At 22.0% G+C, this 19,838-nt stretch overlaps 1 protein-coding gene across 1 annotated transcript; it reads right to left on the bottom strand.

The window, feature by feature from the left end:
• Positions 1-2,786: 2,786 nt before the first annotated feature.
• LOC122507692 lies at positions 2,787-18,564 on the bottom strand. The gene is made up of 4 exons (XM_043620547.1): positions 18,428-18,564; positions 9,517-10,013; positions 5,441-5,895; positions 2,787-3,126 (listed from the first exon to the last, which is right to left on the bottom strand). Exons 2-4 carry the CDS (start codon positions 9,995-9,997, stop codon positions 2,908-2,910), a joined length of 1,155 nt encoding a protein of 384 aa, XP_043476482.1. The 5' UTR covers positions 9,998-10,013; positions 18,428-18,564; the 3' UTR covers positions 2,787-2,907.
• Between the last annotated feature and the right edge of the window lie 1,274 nt (positions 18,565-19,838).

Below are 19,838 nucleotides of genomic sequence, written 5' to 3'. Positions count from 1 at the left end.
AACCTTATATATGATTAAATCATATTTTTTTGTAAACTTTTTTTTCGGACCGTTTTTGGACCACAAGCGATTTTCAACTAGACTGCGAAGGGGTTAATTATGGTTGATTTAATTAGCATAATACGAAAGCTCGAAAGTACCAATTTTCGTTTATACTTTCGTTCACTTTTTTTGCGCTCGCTTTATTTCCTAAAAACTATTATTATTTTGCGAAATAATTTTTTCAAGTCCTTGCTGGTTACTTGCGAAGAATTTAATTTTTTAAACTTTTCGAAACAAATATTTAAAGAGTAATAATAAAACATAAAGTAATAAGAAGACAAAGAAAGTAAATAAAATAGTATAAATAAAATAAATACAATCAATGAAATAAGTAAAAAAAATTAAAATATGTAAAATAAATAAAATAAATAAGTAAATAGTAAAAATACAATAAAATTTGACATTACATTAAAATGGTAATACTGGATTTTTTGTTATTGAATTGGTTCGTTGATCATTTACTTAACTAATAAATTTCTTAATTAATCTTTTAGATTTTTTCACCAGGTTAACTAATTAATTATAATTAATTGTAATTAACTAATTAATTATAATTAATTAACTAATTCACGTGTCAATTAATTAAATTAAAGAATTTATTAATTTAAAAAGTAATTAATTTTTTTCACTAATTAGTTGATTTATTGCTAAGTTAATTAGTTAATTCATTAATTAGTTTGAAGTTGAATAAAATTTATTTAATTAAATAAAAATTTAATTTAAATTAAAAATTTTTTATTGAATATTGAATTCATTTAAATTAAATTAATTTTGTTAATTAATTCACAAGTAAAATGACTCGTAAAATAATAATTTATCAAATTAAACAGCTAATTAAGAAAATAAATAGTCTCTCACTTTTCATTATAAATTTCCTAGAGATAATTAGTTGATAAATTTATAATTTTCAATTGTAATTATAATATTAAAAAAATATCCTCATATATTTCGTAAAACTTTACCAAGTAAAAACACACTATTTGATAATTTTTAGGAAAACAATAAATTACTTATTCAGGGAACTTCTGTGCGTTGTATTTTAAAAATAAAGAATTGACAAGAACGTAATAATCGATTTTAAAATCGTTTATTTTTTTTTTAATGTTTTGTATGAAATTTTATGTTTCTAAATACTTTCATAATTGAAAAATGTTGCGTTGCTTTTTGTGGATAATTTAATTTTTTATAAAAAGAGTTTATTTAATTTTGTTAAATTAACTTTTTTAAGTTAATTTTAATTAATTTTGTTAAATTCTTTTTTAAAGTTAATTTTAATTAATTTTGTTAAATTCATTTTTAAAGTTAATTTTAATTAATTTTTTTAAATTAACTTTTATGGATGAAAAATTTAATTTTTATGAATAAAAAAATAAATTCATTTTTAAAGTTAATTTTAATTAATTTTTTTAAATTAACTTTTATGGATGAAAAATTTGATTTTTATGAATAAAAAATTAATTTGAAAAAATATAATAGCAAATACCCTACAGATATAAATTTAAATTTAAATGGATCTTGATATTAACTACAGGTGTTATAAATAATTTATTTATGACTATCCGAAGGTTAAAAAAATAGATTTCGACACTAAGTATATTTATTCATCAATTCCAGTCATTTATTATTGTTTTCTTGACTACCACCTCCGGATGTTCAATCAAATGATATTTTAATTAATTATATTTCTATATAAATGCATTTTAATTTAATGTATTTTTAGTCTTTTCTCGTTGCTTCGGGAAAACAAAATTTAATGTAGAATATAAAAATAAAAAATTATCAAAATAAATTAGTCTTAATTGCAATTTTTCTTGTTGCATTTTGAAATAATTCATTTCAAAATATTTTGAAAAAAAAAATTAAAAAACACTATCCACAAGTTTTAAACGCTCAAATGAACGAAATACTTTTTTAAAAAGTATTTGCATAAATTACTGATTGCAATTAAAATTTTAATAGCAAAAATTAAAATTGAAAAAAATCATAAAAAAATTAAAATTTAAGTAAATTTAATTAATTATTAAATTAAATTATTATTATTATTATTATTTAATAAACAAATTATTGTTTTTTAACGTTTAATTTAATTACAATTAATGTTGTTGATAGTGATGCTAATGTACTGTAAATAAAAATTAAAGAATTATTTTAATAAATTTCGAATTTTTCATAATTTTTAAAACTTTTCTGAGGAGGAATAAGAAAAAAAAAGAAAAAGAAAAATGGATTTTCAAAAACATGATTATTTTATATTAAGAAAATGCGAACTTTGAAGTATTTTAAAATATAAGATTATAAGAAAAATTCCAAGCACGTTTTAGGATTCATGCCGTACAAATAAAAGGCGAACCTACTTTTTTCCAATACAATCAGTATTTTTTGATTTCTAATCAGCATTCTGCTGAGTCCTCGAAAAAGATCGAAAACAAGCAATTCTGTTATTGCTCTAGCATTATTGATACAATTTTTTCAAATTATATACACTGATGATATTTCCAAAAATTACGAGTAACATCCAGAATTTTTTTTTGTTTATAGTCAAAGATCACTGACGAATTTATTTCCTTATTAATAATATTATTTAATGTTAATGTTAAATTTTTGTTTTTAATCAAAAATGTTTTTCTTCTATTTTAAAAAAAAATGAATAATTTCCTCTTTTTCTCTCTCTCTCTCTCTCTAATATAAAAGAGGAAGCAAAATGAATAATGCAAAAGTAAAAGAAGTTATTTTTTTTTAGAATATTTTCTCTGCCCATAGATAGTGAATTTGATTTTATTTTTTTGTTTATAAATACAGTGAAGTTTTGTGATGATGAATGATTCTAAATTTGAAGTCAAAAAAGGAAATATGATGACTTTGTGCTTACTCTCGATCACTTGTTCTTTCTTGATTTTCCGTTCCCAATAGTGTGGATTTATCTTCGGGTCCTTCAATTTCTGGTTCTTCAATATTTACCGGTCGCTTTCTTCGAGACAATCGCAATAAAAATAAAAGTACGAGGGACGATAGACACAGTAGACCAACGAGGACTCCCAAAATGCTGAAAATTGTGTTTAACATTGGAAGAGTAAATCCTGTGCCCTGAAATTAAAATAAGAAATTATTTTTTAGAAATAAATATAATATTAATTTATTAATGTTATTTAATAATTTAAGAGGTTGTTTACAAACTATGTCACGCTATTTTTATTTAAATTTTAAAATTTCACGAAAGAATTGAATTATTTTCTAAAATTTTAATAAATCCTTCGAAGCAATTCAATTATTTTTTTAAATAGTAAAATCTTTGCAAAAATTCAATTATTTCCAAGAAAATTTCACGAATGAATTCAATTTTTTTCTTAATTCGTTATAAAATTTTTTAAAAGAATTTAATTATTTACAAAAACTATAATGTAATTATTTAAAAGAGTTTAATTTTCTATCAATCATTTTAATAAAATTTTAATAGTTTTTAACTGTTAATTAAAATACAAAATCGATAATACTCAATAAATTTAAGAATTTTTTTGAAATAATTTAGTTATTTTCAAAAACCTTTTTATTCTTCGAAAGAATTTAATTATTTTCTATATTTTAATAAAATTCCTTGAATAAATTTAATCATTTTAAAACAGTTTAACAAAATTAAATAAATAAATGATTAATTTGAATGATTAAGAAACACGATTATTTTAAAAACTTGTTAAGAATATTTTTTTGAGAATATGTTAAAAAAATATTCGTTGATTTGAACGTTGAAAACTTTAGGGAAATTAATTTTTATATTTTCGTAAGTCCGTTTAAGTAATTAAATAAATAAATAAATTTTCTAAATATTTTTTTTGTTAATTCTTGTTTATTGTATTATTTTTAATAGACTCCTACAATTTAAATAAATAATCAAGTCGGACTATTTTTTTTTCAACTTTTAGAGAAAAAAAATACTTCAACTATTTGCGCATTTATCTCAGTATAATTTCCAAATCTCATTTTTCAATATACTCTCAAAATAGAAATTCAAATTTTTTCTTCAATTTTCAAACTCTTCAATGTAAGTATGAATTGAAAATTTCAAACTTCCCCTGCATTACAAAAAGTTAATAAATTTTAAATAAATATGAATAGAAAATTTGAAGAGAAAATCGATATATTCATAAATAAATTAAAAGAGTTTGAAAAGAACATCCTTGAAATGTAACAATCTCTGCAATTTTGAAAATTGAAAACTTTAGTTTTCCTTATTTTATTGATAAAAATAATGAAGAGCTCTAATTAAAAAAGAAAAAAGACGAAAAAAATGGAGAAGAACATCGCAAGAGCGCGAATACCGCTTCTGTTCTGCTTTTAGATTCACCAACACGCTTTGTCTATCGATCAGAAGCTTTTACTGCACCGTGATCAATATTTATGTCAGATCCTAATTCAAACTGATAAATCTGTTTTAGTTTCATCTTTTAATGATAACCTGTCTGCTAAAATGGTCTCTTAAAAAATAATTGCGACCTTTTAGCAATTAGACGTGTAATTGAATTTTAAAAAGTGGGGAAATTGATTTTTTAATTTTGCCTTTCGGTTCGAAGAATGATAAAATAAAATAGAAACAAAGTTAACAATATTCTATTTAAATAAAAAATAAATTAAAAATGAAAGAAAATAAAAAGTGGTTTACGTTAAATAAAAGGTTAAATGAAAATTAAGCCGAAATAAAATTGACTTGGCCTCAAAATAGTTTTACAGTTTTTTTCTTATTTCCTAAATATTTAAAAAATGCGGAACTAGTGCCATTTTTAGCAACAAAAATAAAAAAAAAATAGTTTTCGACGCTGAGCGGCGAAAAACATTTTTTCACGAAACTGAAACGAATCAAAGAATTTTTTTAAAATAGTTTTACAGTAAGAAAGTACTCTTAACATTTTTTTTATTTCCGAAATATTTGAAAAATGCGGAACTAGTGCCATTTTTAGCAATAAAAATAAAATAAATAGTTCTCGACGCTGAGCGCCGAAAAAGATTTTGCACGAAACTTGAAACGAATCAAAGAATTTTTTAAAAATAGTTTTACAGTAAAAAAGTACTCTTAACATTCTTTTTTATTTCTAAAATAATTGAAAAATGCGAAACTAGTGCCATTTTTATCAATAAAAATAAAAGAAAAATAGTTTTCGACGCTGAGCGCCGAAAAACTTTTTACACGAAACTGAAAAAAAAATTTTCAAAATAGTTTTACAGTAAAAAAGAACTGTTAACATTTTTTTGATTCCCTAAATAATCGAAAAAGGTGAAATTAGTGCCATTTTTATCAATAAAAATAAAAAAAAACAGTTTTCGACGCTGAGCGTTGGCGCCAATTTCAGGGATCTGAAATGTTATCCTAGAAAATAAAAGATTTGATATTTAAAAAAAGGAAACTCACCTGCCACCTCGGGTCCGATGGCATCCACTCAAAGGGCCATTTTTGTGGCCAAGGTTTAATTGTGCCTTCCGGTGTTTTGAAGATCAAACCCTCTAAACTTAAACCCCTCGCCAAAACACTGGTGGTGATGTTTCCCTTCTTGTACGACGCTATTCCAGCTTTCATGTACATTTGCGGTATCGTTTCATTTTCCCGTAATTTTAAAGTCACTCGTGGCATTTTCGGCTTCAATGGCATTCCCGTCACCATTGACGATTTTAATTCTAACGAAGACGAGGCAAAGGTCGATGAACTCAATGATGATATTGGTGCCGGCGATGACACTGACGCGATCGATGACGCCGACACAATTGATGACGACGTCAATGGCATCGTTGAATACAAACTTTTTCGAAAGTTCGTCGCGTACGTTGTCGAGGGAATCGGTGGTGGTCGATTTGTCACCAGATTTATTTCTAAAAAAAGGAAAAATGATATTTATCTATTTATTAATAAATTTATTCGAAAATAAATAAATGAATAAAAATAATAATTTATTGAAAAAGAAAATTCTTTAATAATTTAAATGAAGAAAAAATTTATTTAATAGTAATTTATAGAAAAAAAATTTAATTTGTTTATTAAACAGAATTTATTGAATAATTTAGAAACAAATATTTGCTGAATTATATATTTAGTGCTTTTGTATTAAATAAATTATTCAATTAATGTTTCTTATTAAAAAATTATTCAATAAATAAATACAAATTTAAATAGGGGAATGTAGTCAAGGTTGGCCTACTGTCTAGGTAGGCCACTCGCGTTTTTTTGTCAAGTTCACTAGCGCCACCTACGCGCATTTTTGTCGAAGCTTGTCTTAGTGAAACCTAACTTTTTGTTCAATTACATTTTCGGAAAATCTAAAATTGTGTTTTCTGTGACGTCGGTACAAAAAAAGCTCAAAAAAAGTTTTGTGCATAATGTGAAAAACCATTAATAAAAGATAAAAAACAAATTGAATCGTCAAGGCAAGTATGCAGAAAATTTGTGGGACTCATGGTTGAAAGGAAAACAAAGTAAAAAATCGAATCCCGAAACGTATTTCTTTATGGTTACAACAATTCGGTAATGTTACTTACTGTCAAGGTCGGCCACTATGTGTTTAAAATGCGCAAAGATGAGGACGAGCTACTTCATTTGCAAAAACTGCAATTCTGTATAACTCATAATATAATTGATCATCTTATTAATAGTTTCATTTAATTTTATTAATATTTTAGTGCAAAATTTTTTTTTATTTATATTTATTTTTTTATATTGTTTATTTTTATTATTTTGTTATTTCATTAAGTTACAAACTGTAAACAATAAAGAATCAATTTTCCGTAACTCCAAACATGTTATTTTATTTTTTAACGATTAATGCCCTTTGAATTTTAAACATGGCCGACCTTGACTGTAATGGCCAACCTGGACTACAAATTTTTTTTTTTTTAAATCTTTATAACTTTTTCATTTTTAAACCTGTCAATTTACTTTGTACAGAAAAAATGTTCCTATTAAACAGGACTTTCCAACCATATACTTCAATTGTCCAAATTTATTTTTAAAAAAAAGTTATAAACAAAAGTCAAAAAGGTGGCCGACCTAGACTATGTTCCCCTAAATATTCAATTAAATTAAAAAGTTTATTTAATAGAAAATATTTATTTAACAATTTATTTAAAAAGAAATATTTATTGAATAATTCATTTAAAAAATATAATTATTGAAAAATTTGTTTAACAATAAAAATTGGTGTAATTTTAAGAAATAAAATTTTTAAAACAAAAAAAATTATAAATAATTTATTTAAAAAATATATTTATTGAATATTTTAAGTAATACAAAATATTTATTAAAAAATTTTACTTTTTTCTTTAATTTTGACAATCTGCACTACTTTAAATTGGCTAATAATTGAAATAAAAAAAATTATTCTCAAAAATTTTAATAGAATTCTTAGAAACAACTGAAAAAATTTTAACAAAATTCTTTGATACGATTCAATTATTCTCAACTTTTTTTTGAAATTTAATTACTTTCAATATATACTATTTTAATAAAATCTTCCCAAAAGAATTTAATTATTTAAGGAAAATTGATAAAATTCTTCTCAGGCATTCAATTATTTTCCTAAAAAATAATATTTTCATAGGAATTCAATTATTTTCTTGAAAGTTTTCGATGAAACCAATTATTAAAAATTTTTCTTATAAAATACTTTACAAGAATTCAATTATTTTCACAAATAATAAAATTTTTCACGAGAATTCCATTATTTTCATAAATAATAAAAATCTTCTCGGGAATTCAATTATTTTTAAAATTTAAATAAAATTCGTTGCAAAAATTCAATTATTTTCACAAATAATAACATTTTTCACGAGAACTCAATTATTTTCATGAATAATTAAATTCTTCTCAGAAATTGAATTATTTTAAAAATTTTAATAAAATTTGTTGCAAAAATTCAATTATTTTCACAAATAATAACATTTTCCACAAGAATTCAATTATTTTCATGAATAATTAAATTCTTTTTAATAAAATTAATTTTTTCGTTGCAAAAATTCAATTATTTTTACAAATAATAACATTTTTTACAACAATCTAATTATTTTCATGAATAATTAAATTCTTCTCAGAAATTCAATTATTTTTTAAATTTTAATAAAATTCGTTGCAAAAATTCAATGATTTTCACAAATAGTAACATTTTTCACAAGAATTCAATTATTTTCATGAATAATTAAATTCTTCTCAGAAATTCAATTATTTTTTAAATTTTAATAAAATTCGTTGCAAAAATTCAATGATTTTAACAAATAGTAACATTTTTTACAAGAATTCAATTATTTTCATGAATAATTAAATTCTTCTCAGAAATTCAATTATTTTTAAAAATTTGAACGAATTTCTCGTCAAAAATTTAATTATCTTTATAAATAGTAAAATTTTTCGACAAAAATTCAATTATTTTCAACAATTTAAATAAAATTCTTTGCAAAATTTGAATTATTTAAAAAAATTTTTTTTAATCAATGATTTTCAATATTTACTTTTTTCATAAAATTTATAAAATAATTTAATTATTGAAAAAAAATGTTAATACAATTCTACCTAAACATTCAATTATTTTCATAAATAATAAAACTAATCGCAGGATTCAATTATTTTTAATACAGTTGTTTAAAAATTTTATTCAAATTCTTCGAAAGAATTCAATTATTTAAAAACATTTTTACAATAATCTTTATATGAATTCAATTTTAAGAAATATTTAATTATTCAATGAATTATTTATTTTTGTATTTGAATAATTGAAATCTTGAAGAACTTTATTATAAGAATTAATTTCAAAATTAATTTCAAAATTTCAACAAAAAAGTATTTATTTGAAATAAATTTTTATATTCTTATGAGTTTTATTTTTTACTTTTAAAAATTATTTTTGAATGTAATCGTATATCTGAAGGATTTTAAATTATATAAAAGTTAGAAAATAATAATTGAAGATTGTACACTGAAAAAATAAATATTTGATTCAAATATTATCAATTAAAATATTTTCTTGAATCAAATAATATTTATTTGAATCAATTAAATTGTATTTGCTTTAAATGCTATTTAATTGATAAATATAGTCAAGTAATTGGTTATTTGAATCAAATAAATTTTTTTTTCTATTTAAAAATTTATAGAATTGAAGTTATTAGCAGGATAAGAAAAAAAGTATGTAAATTTGATGAAAATTAGGAAAAAGTCAAGGAAATAAAATACAGAATCAAATTTTTATGATTTTTGTGAATCGACTAAAATGAGTTTTTTTTTATTATCAAGGTTAATTTTTCGATAGCTACATTTTTACTACTTCTTTTCAGTCCTAAAGCTACTTTTTGCTATTTTTAAGCTATAATTTATTATATTTATATTTTAAGATATAATGATCTAGTGCGAAGCCAGAATTTTATTAATAAATTATATATCAAGAATTAATTAATTGTAATGATAAGAAAGAAAAAAATTAAAAAACTACATTTCTTTTTATCACTCACCAGATATCGAAAGATCAGAATCCTGTCTATCGATAATACTTCGAGAGCTCTCCGATTGAGTTGATGTTTCTTCAATGGAATTTCTTTCTCTTGAAGCGTCCAATTTAGAGAAGATTTTTGAGACAATTAAACTCATTTCACGATTTGTATTTGCCTCATCGTATGACGATGGCGAAAGTTCTTTATTATTTGTTGAATTTCTAACAGTATTGTGATTTTGATTTTGTGATGTACTTCTACCAACTGATAACATACTGTTGAGAAAAATGTTCCGTTCATTTTGATTAATCAGAAATGGCGTGACAATACACGAGAGAATGAACAGAATAAAGACAATTGTATATTTCGCCACTTTCAATTTACTTTTTCGAGTCGATTGCGGCTGTTGCTGCTGTGGCATTCCACTCGTAGTAAATTGATCTGTCTGAGGAAGTATTGTATACTGAAGACTTGCATCTCCCTTGCGAACTGTTTTGTACATCTCGTTGCTTTTTAATCTGTAAAATAACAGGAAAGGAAAAATATTGAAAACATTTTTTTTTTTTAAGTATTTCTTTTTGGGGGCGAAAATTAAATGATTTTTTAGATTAATTAATTTTTTTGCTGCAAATAATAATGTGATTGAAAAAATTGAGTTATAATTGAAATTCTCTTTGATGTTTCTGTGCGTGGGTATTAAAATTTTTAAACTCATCGAATTAAATTGAAATCGAGTTAATTAATTAATTTCGGTAATTTCACGGTTGAATGGACATTTGGGAAATGAGTAAAATTTTCAATTATCGCAAACACTTGGATAATAAAAATAATAATAGTTATTATTATTATTTATAGTATTGATAATATTAATTATTGATATATTATTAATATTGTAGATAATATTAATAATAATAATTATTATTGTTTTAACCCCTTCGCAGTCTAGTTGAAAATCGCTTGTGGTCCAAAAACGGTCCGAAAAAAAAGTTTACAAAAAAATATGATTTCATCATATATAAGGTTTTTGGGGTCGCTGAATTCGAATTTGAGGTTAGTTTTTGAAAATTCAAAATGGCGGATCCAATATGGCGACCAAATATGGTGGATAATTTTAAAATTAAAGAGTTTTAAGGGAAATTCATTTCTCGGGGGTTTTCGAGGTCGCTGAATCCAAATCTGAAGTCAGATTTAAAAAATTCAAAATGGCGGACCCAAAATGGCGATTTCAAAAAAAAATTTTTTTTCAGATGTTCTTAAAACTCGTTACTCGGGGGTTTTCGGGGTCTCTGATTACAAATATGATGTCATATTTTCAAAATTCAAAATGGCGGATCCAATATGGCGGATGATTTCAAGATTGATGCGAAAAAAATATGAAGTTACCTCAAAAACCCCTGAGTAAACATTTTAGACAAATTTGTCAACATTCAAAAAATTTGATCGACATATTGAATCCACAATTTAGCATTTAGAAAAACGAACATCAAATTCGAATACAGTGACCCCAAAAAACCCCGGGAACCGAATTTCGATCGAAACGCATAAATTTTGAAACTATCCGCCATATTGGATCTAACATTTTGAATTTTGTAAAACGAACATCAAATTCAAATTCAGCGACCCCAAAAACCCCTGAGAAACGAATTTTAATCCAATCGCATCAATCTTGAAATTATCCGCCATATTGGATCCGCCATTTTGAATTTTGAAAATCTGACCTGATATTTGTAATCAGAGACCCCGAAAACCCCCCAAGTAACGAGTTTAAAGCGAATTTGAAATTTTTTTATTTTTTGAAGTCGACATTTTGAGTCCGCCATTTTGAATTTTTTAAATCTGACTTCAGATTCGGATTCAGCGACCCCAAAAACAGTAGTATGTACTTCGCTACTAAAATCAAATCATGTTTAGTATTTTTTTTTTGAGATGGCCATATATGGCCACAGACGCGAAGGTGGCACGACTTTTCGTGGCCATATATGGGCCATGGACTGTTAAGGGGTTAATGTCTTGTTCTATATAGAATTAAAAAATGTTTAACTAGAAAATTTCATATCATTTTTGCTCTAATTACTTCAAATTTTTATTAATTTTAATTTAGAAAAAAATTTTGTGATGCTATTTTTATTACTTTTATAATTTTGAATATGAAATAATTTAATTCTTGCATGGAATTTAATAAAATATTTTGAAAATATTTAAATTGATTGAAAGAATTTTATTACTTGACAATTTTAAAAAAAATTTAATAAGACAAATAAATTATCCATTCAAAATAGTTGAATTCTTGTGACGAATTTTATTATTTATGAAAATAATTGATTTCCTCTGGAAAATTGTATTTTTTTGAATATAAATAGAATTTTTGGGAAGAATTTTACTTCCATTTTCAAAAATAATTGGATTGTCTCGAAGAATTTTTTTCAATTTTTTAAAAATATTTAACTTCCTGCAAAGATTTTTATTATTTATAAAAATAATTGATTTCCCGTGGAAAAGTTTATTATTTTTGAAAATAATTGAATTATTGCGAAGGATTATATTAAAATTTTTGACAATATTAAATTGTTTCGAAGATTTTTATAAAATTTTTTTAAAATAATTGAATTTCTGCGAAGAATTTTATTATTTATGAAAATAATTTATTTCCTGTTGAAAAAGTTTATTATTTTTTAATGTAATTGAACTGTTGCTAAGAATTTTATAATTTTCGAAAATAATTGAATATTATTTCGAAGATTATTGTATATTTTTCACGAGAATTTAATTATTTTCATGAATAATAAAATTCTACTCGGGAATTTAATTATTTCTGAAATTTTAATAAAATTTCTTGCAAAAATTCAATTATATTCACAAACTATAACATTCTTCACTAAAATTCAATTATTTTCCTGAATAATTAAATTCTTTTAAGAAATTAAATTATTTTTAAAATTTTAATAAAATTTGTTGCAAAAATTCAATTATTTTCACAAATAATATCATTTTTCACGAGAATTCAATTATTTTCATGAATAATAAAACTCTTCTCAGAAATTTAATTATTTTTAAAAGTTTAATAAAATTCGTTGCAAAATCTGTTGATAAAGTTTATTATTTTTTAAAATGATTGAGCTGTTGCTAAGAATTTTATAAAAATTTTTGAAAATTATTGGATTCTTTCAAGGAATTATTATTTTAAATTGTTTTGAAAATAATTGAATTGTTGTGAAGAATTTTATTAAAATTTTCGTAAATCATTGAATTGTTTTGAAGATTTTTATTAAATTTTTGAAAATAGTTGAATTTTTTTGAAGAATTACTTATAAAAATAATTGCATTTTTATGAAGAATTTTATCAAAATTTTAGTAAATAATTGAATTTTTTGAAGGTATTTTTTTAAATTGTATTGAAAATAATTGAATCATTGCGAAAAATTCAATTAAAATTTTCGAAAATAATTTAATTGTGTCGAATATTTTTATTAAATTTTTTTTATAAATACTTGAATTCCTTTAAGGAGTTAATTATTAAAAATAATTAATTCGTATGAAGAATTTTATAAAAATTTTTTAAATTAATTGAATTCTTCAAAAAAGTTTTTAAAATTGTACTAAAAATAATTGAACTCCTGTGAACAAATTTATTAGTTGTGAAAATATTTAAATTGTTTTTTGAAAAATAATATTTAATTAGTTAATTAGTTAGTAAGTGAATTTTTTTAAATTTTGTTTCTGAAATTATTGAAAAATAAAAGTTCGTAATTAAATAAAATAAAAACTTTTGCAATCTGAATAATAATATGAATTAAATTCCTCGTTTCGTGCACGCAATATTTGCTAATAATTATTTTATTATTTTAATAAATAATTATTCATTATTTTCATAAAAACAATAATAATAATAATAATAATAATAATAATAATAATAATAATAATAATAATAATAATAATAATAATAATAATAATAATAATAAATTTTCTGATTTGTGATTATTTTAATAAGTCAGAGTTTACAAATTATCTTTCTTTTGAGAATAATATTCGTGATATTGAAATTTATAGGTATATATAGTCGCAAAAGCTAAAAGACGTTTTCTAAGCCCTCAATAACTGCTGAGGAAGTTCTTCAATCTTCAAACTGCTTTAAAAAGTAAAAACTCGTAGAATAAGAGTTTCAAGAAACTTAAGTAAATGTAAAAGACACGACCCGCACTTTGCCAACGATTTGCCCCCTTCCTATCGACAGATGGAAATTTTTTTCGAGTTTTTTATGTTTTCAAGAATCTCATTCAAGTTTTGAAAAGAAGGAGAGAAGAAAAAAATATTCCGATAAAATTAGGAGGGAAAAAAAAGAAGGTCATTTTCTATTTGAGTTTTCAGTCACTCACTCACTCACTCTCTCTCCCTCTATCTGATGTATATGTATAGGAGAGTCATCTTTCTTTAATCTTTCTTGTCATAAAAAGAGCGTTTGCACTTTTTTTTCCGAATATTGAGGTATCACGGATTACGAACTGGTATTTTTAGACTTTTAAAGAGTCGTTCAAGAGATGACGAAAAATGATTTGCTCTTTTTCTTTTTATGGTTCTTTTTTGTGAATCGTAAACTCAATTTTGATGCACTTTTTTCTTTTTATATACTGACAGCTAATTTATAGATACACTTTTTCTTTTATTATTAGGTATAAAATACATTATATTTTATGCTTATAACATTACTGCAAACAGTAAAATATTTTAAAGTAAGTAATAATTATTGAATTTTTAAAGAAACGAAAATAAATAAAGGAGTTTTTTTCAACTTTTTTTGTTTGTTCTTAAAGTTGTAAAGTGAGAGAAAAATATTAATAGAAGAACAAAAGTTGCTCTTAACAGAAATGAAGAAGTTATAATGAAGTAAACAAGTAAGAAGGAAAATAAGAGAAGCAAAGTTATAAGTAAAAATATAAAATATTTGTTTTAGTTACAGTTTTTAGTTTCTGTGTCACGTTTGTTTTTGTATATTTTTTTATTGTAAATTACTTTTGTAGTCTTCTTGTTATTATTTTGTTGCAGCTTTATTTTTTTGTCTTTTTTGACAATATTTATTTACATTTAAATTTATAAGGTTTATTTACACTGTTGATTTTTTTTGATAATTAAATGCCGAAAAAATAATAACAACAACCACAACAGAAAAAAGTAACAAAAAATAATAAACAAGTTTAGAAAAATATTAAACAAAGAACAAAATTACATCAAAAGTAATAATAACTGAAATTAAAAACAAAAGTAACATTATAGCAACAAAATTAACATTATAAAAACAAAAATAACATTACATCAACAAAATTAATACTATAACAACAGAAATAAAATGATATTGCAAAAATAATTATATTATAACAACAATAGTAACATTAGAACAACAAAAATAACATTAAAGCATGGAAAGTAACATTAAGACAATAAACATAAAATTATAGCAACCAAAGTAAAATTATAACAACAAAAATAACATTATAATAACGAAATTAACATTATGACAACAAAAATAAATTAAAGCAACGAAAATAACATTATAACAACAAAAATAACATGACAGCAACAAAATTAATATAATAACAACAGAAATAAAATGATATGGCAAAATAACTGTGATGTAATAAGCAAAGTAACATTATAACAACAAAAATAAAATTATAGCAACCAAAGTAAAATTATAACAACACAAAAATAAAATTATAGCAACCAAAGTAAAATAATAAAAACAAAAATAAATTATAGCAACCAAAGTAAAGTTATTACAACAAAAATAACATTACAGTAATGAAATTAACATTATAACATCAAAAATTAAATTATAGCAACAAAATTGACATTATAACAACAAAAATAAAATTATAACAACAAAAATAAATTATAGCAACCAAAGTAAAATTATAACAACAAAAGTAACATTATAACAACAAAAATAACATTACAGTAATGAAATTAACATTATAACATCAAAAATTAAATTATAGCAACAAAATTGACATTATAACAACAAAAATAAAATTATAACAACAAAAATAACATTACAGCAACAAAATTAATATTATAACAACATAAATAAAATGATATGGCAAAATAACTGTATTATAACAACTAAAGTAACATTATGACAACAAAAATAAAATTATAACCACACTAAAATAAAATTATAGCAACCAAAGTAAAATTATAACAACAAAAGTAACATTATAACAACAAAAATAACATTTTAATAACAAAAATAACATTACAGTAATGAAATTAACATTATAACATCAAAAATTAAATTATAGCAACAAAATTAACATTATAAGAAGAAAAATAAAATTACTGCAACCAATGAAAAATTATAACAACTAAAGTAACATTATAGCAACAAAATAACGACGGAAGTAACACAATAGCAACAAAAGTAACAGTACAACAACAGAAATAACATTATATAGCAACAAAATTAACATTATAATAATTGAAGTAACATTAGAATAAAAAAAACATCAGATAAAAAAAACCCAAAAAAAAATTCATAAATGTACATAAAACATTTTATAAAATTGGCCAAACAATAATTTTTCCATTTCGTTTCATCGAGAGAGAATTTTCATTAAAAGAAAATTTTTTTTTAAATGCCTTAAAGCCATAAAAAATGTGCTCAATTAGGGAAATTGTTGGAATTTAGGTATGAATAATAAAAGAATTTTAAACGTGGAAAATATTCACACGCACACACACACACAGAGAGATGTAAGAATTCATTTTGAGTTATTTTTTTTCTTTTGTTTTTTAAAAACGGCAGGAAAAAAAAGATTGACATAGACTTTAATTAACGAATTCACGCCGTGTAATTTTGAGAGACTCCTTTTCATCGTATAGCCACTGTGTGAGGCGGAAGGCAACGCTGAACGTAAAACCCAAGTTGGTTTTGAAACCACCCTTCTGAATGAGTGTGCAAAAGAGGAGAGGAAAAAACAACTCTTCACACTCAAACAGGAAAAAAAAAAGTTGGTTGGATAGTTACACAAGTACCTCCTCTTGCACTTCATCTCTTTTTTTTTACTCTTACTTTTATTGCACTTCTCAAGTTCAATTCATACGAAAAACTGTGAGGCACGTAACGAAAAATTTTATTAGTTCTTTAAAAGAGTGATTTTCTTTTTTTTTAATACACGTTTATAAATAGTGGAAATTTTTCTTCAAATAACAGTCGTTTTTTTTTATGAATTTGATGAGAATTTTTGAGGAGTAATGGTTATTTTTGTTTGCTTCGAAGTTAATGTTTGTTGATATTGGAAAATTGCAATATTACATTTTATGGAAGTTTTTTTAACAATGTTACAAATTTTTTGTGTTACAAATTATTGTTTTGCAAGTTATTGTTTTAAAAAATAATTTTTAAACAAATTATTATTATACTACAAATATTTGCATTAGAATAATTTGAAATACAATAATTTCTAATAAAATAATTTGTAGTACAATAACTTCTAAGACAATAATTTGTAATGCAATAATTGTTAATTGTTAATTTTTTTTATTTGTTAATTTAATTGTTATTAAAATAATTTTAATTACAATAGTTGTATTACAATAGTTGTATTACAATAATTTGTATTAAAATAATCAACAATCACATTATTGTAATACAAATTATTGTACTACAAATATTTGTAATAAAATAATTTGTTATACAATAATTTGTAATACAATAATTTTTATTGAAATAATTTAATCATTAATTATTGAATACAAATTATTTTGATACAAAATTATTGTTGCAGAAATTACTGTAATGCAAGTTAATGCATTACAAATTATTGTATTATAAATGTTAATTATAAAGCAATAATTGTGACAATTACAATAACAATTTAAATTATATTAACAATATAAAAATGTTTTAAAAATCATCTTAAAGTCAAAAAACTACAATAAATATTATTGTTCAATTTGTGTTGTTAATTTTTGCATTACGTTAAAAGTACATTAATGTTAACAATATTTTTGTAATATTAAAGAAATATTATATTATTCTTATTATTATTAACATTTTTATTCTTCTTATTTATATTAATATTGAAAATTAGTTTTAAAAAATTAAATAAGTTAAACATAAAAATAATTTTGATTATGAATTTTATATAAAAATAATAATAATAAAAACAAACACATTAGTCAATATAATAATAATAACAATAGTAACAATAGTAATAATAGTAATAACAATAGTAATAATAGTAAAAACAATTGTAATAATAGGAAAATAATAATAGTAGTAATAATAGCAAAAATAATAGTAACAATAATAATAGTAATAAAAATAACAACAATAGTAATTATAATAATTATTATTATTATAATGAAAGGGATGATAATTATCAATTACTGAAATTGTAATTTTAGTCATCTAATCTGTATTATGATTCCTATTGTCATTGCATATTGAAACATTAATTTACATACAGTTAAACATTAATAAGTAAAAAAATATATAAAAGGAAAATCCACCTCACAAAAATGAATATTCAAAATTAAAATTCACCCAACGAAAGTAATTATTAAATAATAAAAATCAAAATGCAATCGCGTTGAAAGCTTAGGTATTATTCTCCCAAGAGAGAAACTTTAGAATCGATTTTTCAAAGAGACGTCTCTTCGATTATTTTAATTTTATGGTTTTTTTTAAATATAAATTTAATTTTCCCCATTAAGTAATTAATTTTTTGTCAAAAATAAAAAAAAATTGTATATTTAATTTTTTTCAAAGTAAAAACAATAATGTTGTGCACTGAATGTACGTTTGACATGACGATTTCTGGTTGGTAGAAGAAAATTCTGTTCTATTCTCTTTTTTTTTAAAATTATTATTCCCACCTATGTCTTATTGATCGTAGTTGGATTAATTTGACATTAATAGAAGATTTCAAGTACTTACTGTGTGGTTGTGTATTTGTGTGTGACAATTTTTGAGAATGATGATAATAATTTTGTATATAATTCTTATTATTTTTTTTCCTTTATTGTTTCCTCTTCCGGGCAAGCTGTACCGGAGCAATAATCCGGGACAAGTAAAACCTAAAGGGTTTCCTTAGAAAAACGCGCAGTTGCGTGCTAAGGGGTGAAATTCATTTCGCATGCGCACCCCAATTTCCCTTTAGGAATATGAGTATGAACTCATTTTCAAATGTTTTTTTTTCTTCACTTAAAACTTAATTATTAAAAATAGAAATGAGTGATAATTACAATTTCGATTTTCTACTTTTAGAAAAAAATATTTTTTTTAATAAGTTGAGATTTTTTTAGTGTTTCGCAAATTAGAAAATTTTTCTTTTTAAATACGTTTTGTGAGAAATTATAAATGAATTTTTGTTCTTAATAAATTTAGTAAGAAATTAAAAAATAGAAATTTTATTTCTCAACAAGTTTATTAAGAAATTATAAATTAATATTTGTTTCTTAATTAATTTTGTAAAAAAATTAATAATTCTTTTTCTCAACGAATTTAGTAAGAAATTATTTATTTATTTTAATTCAAAAGGTCATAATAATACAAATTATAAATTAATTTTCTTTTCTTAATAACTTTAGTAAGAACTTAGAAATTAATTTTCTTCTCTTTTCTTTGTAAGTTCAGTGAGAAAATGTAAATTAATAATTTTTTCTCCTAACAAGTTTTGTAGGAAAATTATAATTTAATATTTGTTTCTTAATAAATTTAGTAAGAAATGAAAAACTAATTTTTTTTCTCAATAGAAATATTATAAATGAATTTTATTTTCTTAATGAGTTTAGTAAGAAGTAATTAATTTTAAAAACTGAAAATTCATAATTAAATCTTTTAAAAAATTATTATTGTTTATTTTTTCTTTATACATACAATATTATCTTACAATTTTTCTTTTAAACAATTATCTTCTTTTTTTTTGTGTTTATCAAAATTATTTGATATTCTCTTTTTTGAATTTCTTAAAGTAATTTAGAATATTTTCGATTATTTTATTTTCACGTATTTCTTATGTTTATTAAAAATATTAAATATCTATTTATAAAAAATGTAACTCAGCCTTTTAAATTGTATCATTTTTTTAACACACTTTGTATTTTTTTAATTCTCTTTAAATCTTTGTACTGCGGTCTAACATTTAACAAGAGTATACTGAAGGAATTTTTGAGTCAAATATTGAAATATTTGGCAATTTTGTATTTAATTTTATAAAACAATTTTTTATTAACAAAAAATAAAAATAGTGCATTTTTGTTAATAAAAAATTTTATTTACAAAAAATATCGTTTTGTTAATGTAAAATTTTATTAACCAAAAAAATAACTTTTTGTCAATAAAAAAT

The sequence above is a fragment of the Leptopilina heterotoma genome, unplaced genomic scaffold, assembly GCF_015476425.1.
Source record: "Leptopilina heterotoma isolate Lh14 unplaced genomic scaffold, ASM1547642v1 Lhet_51, whole genome shotgun sequence".
Classification (NCBI taxonomy): domain Eukaryota; kingdom Metazoa; phylum Arthropoda; class Insecta; order Hymenoptera; family Figitidae; genus Leptopilina; species Leptopilina heterotoma.
The sequence above is the reverse complement of the archived record's forward strand: the minus strand, read 5'-3'. Positions and strand labels throughout refer to the sequence as shown.

Bases quoted from the DNA above. Each gene is read 5' to 3' on its own strand.
- LOC122507692 (XM_043620547.1), bottom strand. From the start codon at position 9,997: ATGTACAAAACAGTTCGCAAGGGAGATGCAAGTCTTCAGTATACAATA. The intron at 5,896-9,516 runs GTGAGTGATAAA...TCCTTTTTTTAG, and splicing joins TTCTGATCTTTCGATATCTG to AAATAAATCTGGTGACAAAT. The intron at 3,127-5,440 runs GTGAGTTTCCTT...TTTTAATTTCAG, and splicing joins CATCGGACCCGAGGTGGCAG to GGCACAGGATTTACTCTTCC.